This window comes from Oncorhynchus nerka, linkage group LG13 (assembly GCF_034236695.1).
Source record: "Oncorhynchus nerka isolate Pitt River linkage group LG13, Oner_Uvic_2.0, whole genome shotgun sequence".
In the NCBI taxonomy this organism is placed as follows: domain Eukaryota; kingdom Metazoa; phylum Chordata; class Actinopteri; order Salmoniformes; family Salmonidae; genus Oncorhynchus; species Oncorhynchus nerka.
In genome coordinates, this window is record NC_088408.1 from 33,201,542 (window position 1) to 33,215,378 (window position 13,837).

The 13,837-nt window shown below is 40.8% G+C and overlaps 1 protein-coding gene across 1 annotated transcript; it reads left to right on the forward strand.

Moving 5' to 3' along the window:
• Nucleotides 1-423: 423 nt before the first annotated feature.
• On the forward strand, nucleotides 424-13,837 carry LOC115140484 (endothelin-1-like). The gene is made up of 4 exons (XM_029678825.2): nucleotides 424-653; nucleotides 10,917-11,085; nucleotides 13,014-13,142; nucleotides 13,252-13,837. The coding sequence occupies exons 1-4, from the start codon at nucleotides 488-490 to the stop codon at nucleotides 13,358-13,360; spliced, it is 573 nt and encodes a 190-aa protein (XP_029534685.1). The 5' UTR covers nucleotides 424-487; the 3' UTR covers nucleotides 13,361-13,837.

Sequence of the window (13,837 nt, forward strand, 5' to 3'; positions counted from 1 at the left end):
CCGGTTTGGCCCTGTGACAACACCTTCAGCACACCTTTCGGTATGTGGTCAGAAACAATCCTCTCTCAAGGCAGCTCTTTCCTGCTGTATGTTATCAGTAACAGGCAGGCCTGCAGCACATAGCAGAGATGTACACTTAGTGTAGTGTATCGCTGCGCACACACACACACACACACACACACACACACACACACACACACACACACACACACACACACACACACACACACACACACACACACACACACACACACACACACACACACACACACACACACACACACACACACACACACACACACACACACACACACACACACACACACACACAAGTGTAGGGCTGTTGTCCATGTGTGGGACTGTGGGGGAGAGGAGAGGCAGAAGTAGTGACAGAGACTGAATCTGGGGAGGAGGAAGGGAGGGTGTGCTGGTGTCTGAGGTGCTGCTGCTCCAGACCAGTGCCTGGGACTGACTGTAGAACCTCTCCATGCTTCACTTCTCACTGGTCCCTGCTTCTGGAAATATTGTCACTCCTATTTTTGAATTTGGATCTGTTTGTACTCACAGCTGTTTGGAACATTGGAACAGAATAATGGATCTCACCACTTTTTACTTCCTGACCACTACTTTGGTTTTGATACTGGAGCATGAAGGTAAAGACCTTTCTCCTACTTTGTTATTTTAGTTATGTTTTATTTAACTAGGCAAGTCAGTTATAAGAACAAATTCTTATTTACAGCGATTATTGAGACCGTATGAGAAGCTTGCACGTTTTGTTTTAACTGGCATAAAGTGTGCTTTACTATCCTGCGGGGTATACTTGTTGCACCTGAGCTGTGGTTTAATAGAGATAACATGTAGTAGGTGATTGAGAGAGCTCACGTTGGTCATGCCTTTGAGCAGATGCCAGGGTCAACTGTCAGCTTTGACTGTGTGCTTTTATCCCTGTCTGTTTTGATATGTTATTCAAAGGAGCAGTGTGTTAAGTTGATTTATTGAATCTACTTGGGAACAAAAAAAAGACTATTTTATATCATTTTTACTACGCTTGTTATGAAGGAGATGTCTGCATCCCCTGCTCAATAGTCACACTATTCTGTATGAGATTAGAAAGAAATTGTTTGCATAAAAATGACTTCTGACGTAATCTTTGCTGCTGATGCAATGTTGTGAGCTGATCTAATTAGTGTGCTGTTGTCGAATGAGGAGAGTGTTATATATTACAAGTATCAAAACATGGTCCTGCGTGGTTCAGTTGGTAGAGCATAGTGCTTGCAATGCCATGGTTGTGATTTCAATTCACACGGGGGCCCGGTGTGAACATGTATGCACTCACTGTAAGTCCCTCTGGATCAGAGCATCTGCTTAAAGACTAAAGGGTAAAAATAGGAAAAAAACTCCAATGGATGAAATGTACATATACTTGAAACTACAGTATAAGCAAAGCAGCATCCCACTTTAGAATTTTATCACATATGTACATATAAAAGGGAGAAATGTGGAGATTCTGACCACCCAAAGGCCTTATCTATTCTTGAGGCCCGTGTTCTGGACCATAAGAGTTAGATGCCAGCTAATGTAAACCATAGTGTTCTGATTTGTTTTCCAACCTTGCACTTAAACTTCAAGGACACCTTAACACCTCCACATTCCAGTTGGCCTTCAATTTCCCTATAGCATTTTCCCAGGTTGTTGCTTTATCAAATTTACCTGGTAAGATAAGGTCAAGTAAATTAATAAAATGGCTCACAGATAAACCGTCAATCACAACTTCCACATTTCTCATAACATAACATTTTACTTTAATCTAACATATCCTCAATAGGACTATGTTCATCAACCAGACAACATTTGATTGTGTGACCTGCTAGTATTGGTCTGCAGGACATTTTCAATGAGTGTGTTTTTGATACATGAAGAATCCTAAACCACTCTGCCGTTGTGGTAGCCAGACATCTGATGCTTATGAATCTGAGGGAAAAGTTCAATCCACCTAGCTACGTTCTCCTTGATCGAAGAAGGACAAAACTGATATGTTTAGGTCCGGACACAAATGAAGGTAAGATGTAACTATCTAGAGATACGTACTCTCTATAGATGTGTACTATTTCTATAGATATCTCGAGATTTGTAATATCAAAAGATACAATGCAACAGGTGTTCACAATAGGGCTGTTGCATTACATCATGCAGTACTTTTCAGGAATTTGGACAACTCATTCAGCCCAATATAAAAAAGATACTGTTATTTTGGTCTGAATATTTCTTCGTCGTGTGTTGCTGACCATGTGTGCTGCACATTCCCTTAGGAACCACAGACCATACGTCAGTTCTATAACAGAGATCCCCAGGCAACACCCCACCTCAGTGTAGAGGGCTTTAGGGATTCAGCTCTGGTGGTGGGCTGAATTGAATAAAATGGCTTACAGATAAGCTATCAATTACAGCTTCTAAATTTCTCATGACATGAAATTGATTTTTTTGTTGTTTAATTTAACATATCTTAAATATGAGTACATGTATCAACCAAACAAAATGTCATTGTGACCTGTTATTGGTCTGCAGGACATTCTAAATGAGTGTGTTTTTGATAAACTGCATATTGGTTATCCATGAAGAATCCTAATCCACGTAGTTGTGGCAGCCAGACATCTGATGCTTATTATAAGGGGTTGATAAACAGCCTTTTTTTCTTTTCTTTTGTTTTTTAAATCTGAGGGACAAGTTCAAAATATCTAGCTATGTACTCTTCGATCAAATAAGGACAAAAGGTATACATTTAGGTCAGGACACAAACAAAAGTAAGGGTTAGCTATGTAGAGTAAGTCGCTCTGGATAAGAGCGTCTGCTAAATGACTTAAATGTAAATGTAGAGATAAGTACTCTACCTCGATATCTCTAAATCAGAAGATACAATGCAACAAGTGTTCACACTGGGGCTGTTTTTACATCGTGCTTTCGAGGAATTTGGACTAGTCAACCAGCATAATATTACAAATATATTTACTGCTCTTTGGGTCTGAATACTTCTACGTCATGTGTTGCTGCTGCAAATTCCCTTCAGAACCATAGAGCATACAGTTTTATAATGGAGACCCCCAGGCAACACCTCACTGGTTTAGAGGGCTTTAGCTGGAGGAAACAGGGATTCAGCTCTGGTGGTGGGCTGAGATTTAACCGCACCCCAGTGATCTGAACCAGGAACAACATGTTCCATTAACGTCAATCCTAATTGTATGGAGAAGGAAACCTTGTAGACTATTTATCAAGGTCAAGACTTTATTAAGGCAAATAGAATAAAATACATTAAAACACAAATTAAACATGGATTATTATTGTGGATTTTATTAGATAGATACTTCTTAAAAACGATGTCCTGTGTTATGGGTGTTGTTAAAGTACACTATGGTTTATTGTTTCTGATATATGATAATAAGAGTTCAACATTGGTTAGTTCAGCAATGTCTGGAATCCATACAAGCTATTATACACAGCAAAACTGTTGCTTGTGGTAACATATATTGTATTGTACCATATATAGTGCATTCAGAAAGTATTCATACCCCTTGAATGATTCCACATGTTGTTGTGGGACAGTCTTCTACACACAATACCCCATAATGACAAAAAGAAAACTTGTTTTAGATATGCTTGCACATTTATTGAAAATGAAACACAGATATACAGTTGAAGTCAGAAGTTTACATACACCTTAGCCAAATACATTTAAAAACTCAGTTTTTCACAATTCCTGACATTTAATCCTCGTAAAAATTCCCTGTCTTAGGTCAGTTAGGATCACCACTTTATTTTAAGAACGTGAAATGTCTGAATAATAGGAGAGAGAATTATTTATTTCAGCTTTAATTTCTTTCATCACATTCCCAGTGGGTCAGAAGTTTACATACACTCAATTAGTATTTAGTAGCATTGCCTTTAAATTGTTAAACTTGGGTCAAATGTTTTGGGTAGCATTCCACAAGCTTCCCACAATAAGTTGGGTGAATTTTGGCCCGTTCCTCCGGACAGAGCTGGTGTTACTGAGTCAGATTTGTAGGCCTCCTTGCTCGCACACACTTTTTCAGTTCTGCTCACACATTTTCTATAGGATTGAGGTCAGGGCTTTGTGATGGCCACTCCAATACCTTGACTTTGTTGTCCTTAAGCCATTTTGCCACAACTTTGGAAGTATGCTTGGGGTCATTGTCCATTTGGAAGACCCATTTGCAACCAAGCTTTAACTGATGTCTTGAGATGTTGCTTCAATATAATGGTCATTATGGCCAAACAGCTCTATTTTTGTTTCATCAGACCAGAGGACATTTCTCCAAAACGTATCATCTTTGTCCCCATGTGCAGTTGCAAACTGTAGTCTGGATTTTTCATGGCGGTTTTGGAGCAGTGGTTTCTTCCTTGGTGAGCGGCCTTTTAGGTTATGTTGATATAGGACTCGTTTTACTGTGGATATAGATACTTTTGTACCTGTTTCCTCCAGCATCTTCACAAGGTCCTTTGCTGTTGTTCTGGGATTGATTTGCACGTTTTGCACCAAAGTGCGTTCATCTCTAGGAGACAGAACGCGTCTCCTTCCTGAGCGGTATGACGGCTGCGTAGTCCCATGGTGTTTATACTTGCATACTATTGTTTGTAAAGTTTGAAGGTAGGGCTTGAAATAAATCCACAGGTACACCTCCAATTGACTGAAATTATGTCAATTAGCCTATCAGAAACTAAATGTCCTAAAACTATAGTTTGTTAACAATACATTTGTGGAGTGGTTGAAAAACAAGTTTTAATGACTTCCGACTTCAACTGTATCTAATTTACGTAAGTATTTTGTAGAAGCATCTTTGGCAGCGATTACAGATGTCAGTCTTTCTGTTTATGTCTCTAAGAGTTTTCCACACCTGGAAAAAAAAATTCTTCAAGCTCTGTCAAATTGTTTTTCGATCATTGTTAGAGAACCATTTCCAGATCTTGTCATAGATGTTCAAGTAGATTTAAGTCAAAACTGCAACTCGGACTGTCTTCTTGGTAAGCAATGCCATTGTAGATTTGGCCTTGTGTGTTAGGTTATTGTCCTGCTGAAAGGGGAATTCATCTCCCAATGTCTGGTGGAAAGCAGCCTGAGGCAGGTTTTCCTCTCGGATTTTGCCTGTGCTTAGCTCCATTCTGTTTATTTTTCATATTAGAAAATTCCCCAGTCCTTAACGATTACAAGAATACCCATAACATGATGCGGCCACCACTATGCTTGAAAATATGGAGAATAATACTCAGTAATGTGTTATATTGGATTTTCACAAAAAATAACACTTTATATTCAGAACAACTCTGTCAGCTAGGTTAGTATTGTGGAGTAACTACAATGTTGTTGATCCATCCTCAGTTTTCTCCTATCACAGCCATTAAACTCTGTAACTGTTTTAAAGTCACTATTGACCTTATTGCGAAATCCCTGGGTGGTATCCTTTCCTCTCCAGCAACTGAGTTAGGAAGAACACCTGTATCTTTGTAGTGACTGTGTGTATTGATACACCATCCAAAGTGTAATGAATAACTTCACCATGCTTAAATGGATATTCACTGTCTGCTTTTGTTTATTTTTTTACCCATCTACCAATAGGTGCCCTTCTTTGCGAGGCATTGGAAAACCTCCCTGGTCTTTGTGGTTAAATCTGTGTTTGAAAATCACTGGGACCTTGCAGATAATAGTACGTGTGGGGTACAGAGACTAATGATAATAGTTATTAAAGACTCATGTTAAATACTAGTGGTGCGCAGGTCAGTGGAATTATGTTTTGACAGGGGGTTCAGGATATATCAATAAGATATGTTTCTGTTTAGAGTTTAAGACAGTTTGGTAGGCTGTTTGTTTGTCAACTTGTCTATAAATAGATGCAGTTTCTCTTCAGTCATTATGTTGCCCTAGAAGACTAAATAAACCTTTGCTCACCAATTATGTCATAAGTCGATAGAATGAATGCTTCAATCTAGCTGACATCAGTAAAGTTTTCTCTGTCATCTCTGCTTCTTTCGCGGAGCAAAGATGTTTAGGGACTGGGGAGAAAATGCAACAACAAACCAAAAAACTGGGAAGATTTTGTTTTAAAAAATCCAAATGACATCAGATTTAATGGTTGAAAGGAAATATACTAACTAAAAATGTAATGTGTTGGTCCCATTTTTCATGAGCTGAAATAAGAAATTGTCCATACACACAAAAAGCCTTTTTCTCAAAAAAATTGAACACAATTTTTTTTACATCCCTGTTGGTGAGCATTTCTCCTTTGCCAAAACAGTCCATCCACCTGAAGATGTGACATATCAAGAATCTGATTAAACAGGTGCATATTGTGCTGGGGACAATAAAAGGACACTCTAAAATGTGCGGTTTTGTTACACAACACAATGCCACACGTCTCAAGTTTTGAGGGAGCGTGCAATTATCATTCTGACTGCAGGAATGTCCAACAGAGCTGTTGCCAGAATGTTCATTTCCGTACCATAAGCCACCTCTAAAGTTGTTTTAGAGAATTTGGTAGTACATCAAACCGGCCTCACAACTGCAGACCACGTGTAACCACACCAGCACAGGACCTCCACATCCAGCTGTACAACCACAGACCACGTGTAACCACGCCAGCCCAGGACCTCCACATCCAGCTGTACAACCACAGACCACGTGTAACCACACCAGCCCAGGACCTCCACATCCAGCTGTACAACCACAGACCACGTGTAACCACGCCAGCCCAGGACCTCCACATCCAGCTGTACAACCACAGACCACGTGTAACCACGCCAGCCCAGGACCTCCACATCCAGCTGTACAACCACAGACCACGTGTAACCACACCAGCCCAGGACCTCCACATCCAGCTGTACAACCACAGACCACGTGTAACCACACCAGCCCAGGACCTCCACATCCAGCTGTACAACCACAGACCACGTGTAACCACATCAGCCCAGGACCTCCACATCCAGCTGTACAACCACAGACCACGTGTAACCACATCAGCCCAGGACCTCCACATCCAGCTGTACAACCACAGACCACGTGTAACCACACCAGCCCAGGACCTCCACATCCAGCTGTACAACCACAGACCACGTGTAACCACACCAGCCCAGGACCTCCACATCCAGCTGTACAACCACAGACCACGTGTAACCACACCAGCCCAGGACCTCCACATCCAGCTGTACAACCACAGACCAGGTGTAACCACACCAGCCCAGGACCTCCACATCCGGCTTCTTCACCTGCGGGATCATCTGAGAAGGGGGAGTGGGGAGCTGAGGAGTATTTTTGTCTGTAATAATTACTTTTGTCGGGAAAAACTCATTTGGATTGGCTCCACAATGGGTGGACCTGGCTCCCAGGCCCACCCAAGGCCGGGCCCCTGCCAAGTCATGTGAAATCCATAGATTAGAGGCTAATGAATTTATTTCATTTGACAGATTTCCTTCTATGTACTGTAACTCAGCAAAATCGTTGAACTTTTTGCATGTTGCATTTATATTTTTGTTCAGTATGGAAAGCTGTGAAAACGACCCAACATGTTTCTGATCAGATTTCAGTTCTTTTTGGATGCATATTTTCTGTGGTTGAAATACAATCAGCTTTTATGATGCTGATGAAGGTAGCACCTTTACAGAAGGTATCTAACTGCTCATTCATGGGGGGGATATTTTCTGAAGGCACTGTATATATACAGGATTACTGGGGATATAATCTGTGGTAGTTCATAACGTTAGATCCAGAACTAATCTTGTAAAAACAGGGCCAGGGGCTCTGACAGTGTTGCCTCAACATTCTGCCGGAGACCGTTTCTCACTTAATGGGTTGGTATGGATTAAATAGTAATCTCATGGATGACTTTGGCAATCAACTCCTGAACCGCTAAAGCAATGAACTCTCACTTCTCCAAATAGGTCACTAAATAAAATGTCATCTCAGGAGGCACACAAGGTTTGTTGTGTAACATTTCTATGGAAAATGCCAATACAGTATAATCCATGGTCCAGGCGTCTGTTTGGCGCAGAGTCTGTGAGACCCCAACCTTTAATTTACTTGCTAAAAGTCTAAAGCAAGAAATCCACCATTAAAACAGCTCCCTGATCAAAAGATGATTTACCTTTAGCTATTTGCATCAGTCAAAGCTACTTACATAAATCACTGGACACCTGTATGATCAGACTTTCTGTTGGGGCATTTTCCCTGAGACTTGATAATAAAGAGCTGAAGAGGACTGCTTGGGTGTACAAGGGAAATCTTGTTTCCTTCAAGTGATAAAAAGTCAAACCCCAGCCGAATGATCAGAAGCTGCACTCGTGGCTTGCCCCAACAGATGCCTGAATGCACTGCATGAACTTGCAAGGAACATGCAGGGTACAATGCGGTTGGCCACTGATTCATTGGAGTGCTTTAAAATCCAAATTCACATGGCATTTGGGATTCTCCACCACATGAGCTTTATAGCACATTTTATTCAACTATTGACCTGTACAGGGTGTAACAGTTTGATACAATTTACAAAATAAAATATAAAGTGTAAGAAATATATTAGGGTTAGACATAAACATAAGAACGTAGCTATGTGGAGACAGTGTCACTGTCAGAAAAAAATCCCTGTCTATACTGGACATACAGTGGCAACCTAATCTAGACTTCATCTGGGCTATCAGACTGTAATAATAGAGTTGAAGTGGGAAGTTTACATACACTTAGATTGGAGTCATTAAAACTCATATTTCAACCACTCCACAAATTTCTTGTTAACAAACTATAGTTTTGGCAAGTCGGTTAGGACATCTACTTTGTCCATAACACAAGTAATTTTTCCAACAATTGTTTACAGACAGATTATTTCACGTATAATTCACTGTATCACAATTCCAGTGGGTCAGAAGTTTACATACACTAAGTTGACTGTGCCTTTATACAGCTTGAAAATTCCAGAAAAAGATACCATGGCTTTAGAAGCTTCTGATAGGCTAATTGACATCATTTCAGTCAATTGGAGGTGTACCTGTGGATGTATTTCAATGGCTTCCTTCAAACTCAGTGCCTCTTTGCTTGACATCATGGGAAAATCAAAAGAAATCAGCCAAGACCTCAGAAAAAACATTGTAGACCTCCACAAGTCTGGGACATCCTTGGGATCTATTTCCAAACACCTGAGGATACCACGTTCATCTGTACAAACAATAGTATGCAAGTATAAACACCATGGGGCCACGCAGCCGTCATACCGCTCAGGAAGGAAGGAGACGCGTTCTGTCTCCTAGAGATGAACGTACTTTGGTGTGAAAAGTGCAAATCAATCCCAGAACAACAGCAAAGGACATTGTGAAGATGCTGGAGGAAAAGTATCTATATCCACAGTAAAACGAGTCCTATATCGACATAACCTGAAAGGCCGCTCAGCAAGGAAGAAACCACGGCTCCAAAACCGCCATAAAAAAAGCCGGTTGGCAACTGCACATGGGGACAAAGTTCGTACCTTTTGGAGAAATGTCCTCTGGTCTGATGAAACAAAAATAGAACTATTTGACCATAATGACCATTGTTATGTTTGGAGGAGAAAGGGGGAGGCATGCAAGCCGAAGAAGACCATCCCAACCGTGAAGCACAGGGGTAGCCGCATCATGTTGTGTGGGATGCTTTGCTGCAGGAGGCACTGGTGCACTTCACAAAATAGATGGTGTCATGAGGATGGAAAATTTTGTGGATATATTGAAGCAACATCTCAAGACATCAGTCAGGAATTTAAAGCTTGGTCACAAATGCATCTTCCAAATGGACAAGCATACTTCCAAAGGTGTGGCAAAATGGCTTAATGAGGCGGCAGGGTAGCCTAATGGTTAGAGCGTTGGACTAGTAACCGAAAGGTTGCAAGTTCAAATCCCCGAGCTGACAAGGTACAAATCTGTTGTTCTGCCCCTGAACAGGCAGTTAACCCACTGTTCCTAGGCTGTCATTGAAAATAAGAATTTGTTCTTAACTGACTTGCCAAGTAAAATAAAGGTAAAAATGACAGCAAAGTCAAGGTATTGGAGTGGCCATCACAAAGCCCTGACCTCAATCCTATAAAACATTTGTGGGCAGAACTGAAAAAATGTGTGTGCAAACAAGGAGGCCTACAAACCTGACTCAGTTACACCAGCTCTGTCAGGAGGAGTGGGTCAAAATTCAACCAACTTATTGTGGGAAGCGTGTGGAAGGCTACCTGAAACATTAAACAATTTGGCCAGTGGGTCAGAAGTTAAACAATTTAAAGGCAATGCTACCAAATACTAATTGAGTGTATGTAAACTACTGACCCACTGGGAATGTGATGAAATAAATAAAAGCTGAAATAAATCATTATCTCTACTATTATTCTGACATTTCACATTCTTAAAATAAAGTGGTGATCCTAACTGACCTAAGACAGGAATTTTTACTAGGGTTAAATGTCAGGAATTATGAACAACATCGTTTAAATGTATTTGGCTAAGGTGTATGTAAACTTCCGACTTCAACTGTGTGTCTGACTGACATCAAATGTATAACCAGTGATGATCAGTGTCTTTCTGAGGGCTGGATAAAACGCTGTCTGTTGCCAGGTGTAGCCCAGTTGCAGTAAGATGGCCTATAGACTCTGAGAGGGCTGGAAGACACTCAATAAGTTAATTGTTTTATAGACTATTGGCCCTTATGAGAAGAACATAATAGGATTGATGTGTCACGATTATAACAGCATTAGCAGTGCCAAATGAGCTAAAGTACACACTGTTCTTCAGAAACTAATACAAATGGAGTGACCACAATCTCACAATTCTGTACCCTATGTCCTTGTAAAAGGTTCATTAGCGTGTGTTATCTTGATATAACGCTTTATTCATGGGTTTTCTCATTCTCCCAGCATACTCAGACTCCACCTCCATCCCTGGGACTGGTTCAGAGGAGGGCCCCGTGAAGCTGCTTAACCACAGGCCCCTTCGGCGGGAGAAGCGTTGTTCCTGTGAGAACCTGAAGGATAAAGAATGTGTGTACTTCTGCCACATCGGCATCGTCTGGGTCAACACTCCTGGGTGAGTCCGTCGAGACACTCACACAGGAACATCACACAACACACCTGGAATTCACCCCCCTCATAAACATACCATAGCTAGAAAGATCCTGAAGGCACATCTCTGTGTTGTGAAATCAGAGATACATCTATACATAGTTTTGGTGGATTGAAAAGGTGGAAATGCGTAACATTTGAATGATAAATTCTCATGCTGTATCAGATTTTTGTATTGCACCATGGTGTGTTGTGACAGCGGAATGAGAAGCCACAGGTTTTTTTTTTTTTTTTTTTTGCATTTCATTATCACATCAGGGTGTAAGGAGCTGGATGATTTGTGGTACTCTGTAAATCTCAAAACCACAAAGTGTCAAGGATTTAATTTAAAATAAGAGGCAGCTACTGTTTATCATCAGCTCAGACTGTCTCTCAACTCTTTTCTGCTGAAGCTTCTTGTGTAACATAAATAAAGATATCTACTCACATTTTTCAAAAACAAGTAGTGCAACTCTTCAACATTTACTACAGTCAACCTACAATAAGATGGATCTGAACATACCTCCTGACCCAAATATCCCACATCCAATTAGTTGGAGCAGTGGTTAGGGCATCTGTCCTCTTGTTAATTCCTTGTTTCCCCTAAAGAGCTTTCATATGTGTTCTGGAAGTACCAGGTTTCTATAAGTTTGCCACTATGCTGTACTTCCCCATGGTTAGCCAAAAACAGCTACTAAAGACTAAGGCCTATACATTTTAGGTACTATGCTATGCTTAAACATGGAATCACAGTAGTAGTATGCAATTATGTAATCCCTTGTTGTTGCCATTATCATATCATTGGTAATACCACACACGTCCGCCTACCAAACATTATTAAAACAAAGGGGTGAATATCGGCAGTTAGGGACTGATATTACATTTCATATTAAAGTTCACAAATAACCATTCATTTCCAAAATTAGCATAGGGTCTTATGAAACTCATGTGTGGTTTCTATTAAATTCTGTTGACTCAAGCTATCTACTTCCAACGCCAACTCTAGCAACTACGACAGGTCACAGTTCCTAAGAATTTGAGGACATTTACTGGCAGTCATAGAGACAGGCATTCACCGTCCAAAAAACTACAACGGGGAGAAAGAGATGAGAAAAGAAAGGGTCACCTTTCAACAGCTGCCAAAAACACAGTATGGAATGCAGATGTGTTGGTGTTTAAAGAGCAGGCTGCTCTGACAGACCAACCGACCTACCGACTGACTGACCTACCTACCGACCGACCGACCGACTGACCTACCGACAGATAGATGGGTGCATGTGTGTGAGTGTGTGCGTCAGCGTGCGAGGGATGAGTGCATGTGTGTGATGGTGTGTGGAGAACACAGGGAGGAAGTGACCCTGTTTGATGGGGATGCTTTGAGCCGTGCATGGCATCTGGAATCATTTTACGGTGTGCATGGTCTTGTTAACATGTTCCAGGCATGAGATGGGCATCGAGCCATAATGGCGGGCAGGCAGACATGCTCTGGTTGGCATCAGGATAAAGGTTAATTCCCAGAGCAACGAAAGAGCAGCTTCAGGAGATATAAATGTGTTATTACAGACTGCCGTCCTCTCTGTGTCCTGTAAGGCAGGTTTAGTACATTATACCCTCGAGGCTCATTAGACACCAGTGTTTGCCCAGCTTTTCAGGGTCATGCGGTTGTATACAGTACATGGTAACTGCTTAATTGGTTCTGTAAAAGCATTTTGTGAGTGCCAATAGTGATAGGATATTGAGCTATTATGAGCGCTTCAAGATAAAATTCCAGACATCCTGTGCTGTGCTGTGATAAAATAAAACAAAACACTGAGTTCCCTTTGTAGGTTAAGAAACACATCCATTCAATTCAAAGAGATTGTTCATCCTCCCATGTACAAAATGTGCTCATCAATCCCCTAACTCTGTCTCTAGTCAGATAGTGCCATATGGAGTGGGCTCTTTCCCTGTTCGACTGAGGAGAGAGGTGGGAAGGTGCTTCTGCACGGAGAGAAATGACTTGGAGTGTCGTCACTTCTGCTCTGCCTTGCGGACACTCAAAGAGTAAGTGTTCTTGATTCACATTTCAAGTGTGTTAATATCATTGCTATGCCATGTCAAGTGTTGAGAGGAAAGGAGTTTTAAATTGTCATTGTTGTCCTAATTTCCATAGAGGTGAAAATGATTTGGTCAAGAGGAAGTTTGCGACAAAGTTTAAGAAGAGATATAAGGCTGGAATCTCGGATGAAAGGAACCAACAAACACTAATTCAAGAAACCTGAAAGGAGAGAATGGACATCACCCTCGTTCCATGTGTCATCCACTTTCATTGGTCTCTTTTACAATACGATGCAAAAGAACATTGTACAATGGTGGCCTGTGTCTGAAATGTATTTATGAAATTATTATATACTTTGCCTTCTTTTTGTCATTGTGAATAATTTTTGAATGATTTTATTGCTGTACATAAATATTTCCACTTTACAACATACAGTACATACATAATTTTGAAATCAGATATTGTTACATTAATGCAGAAATGATCAGTATTAAGAGAGTAAATGTAAATGTCTTGTATCTCTGTCAAAAGTATCTGTCATTTTAACATGTTTTGACCACTTACATCCATTGGACATGTTTTCTGTCATGAAGTTTGAAAGTGAAAGATGTACATGCCGTAGATGCAAAGCAATGCTGTTCGTTGTTCTTCACAGTGAGTTATATGCCAAGCCAGACAGGAAATAAACTGTGTGATCTAG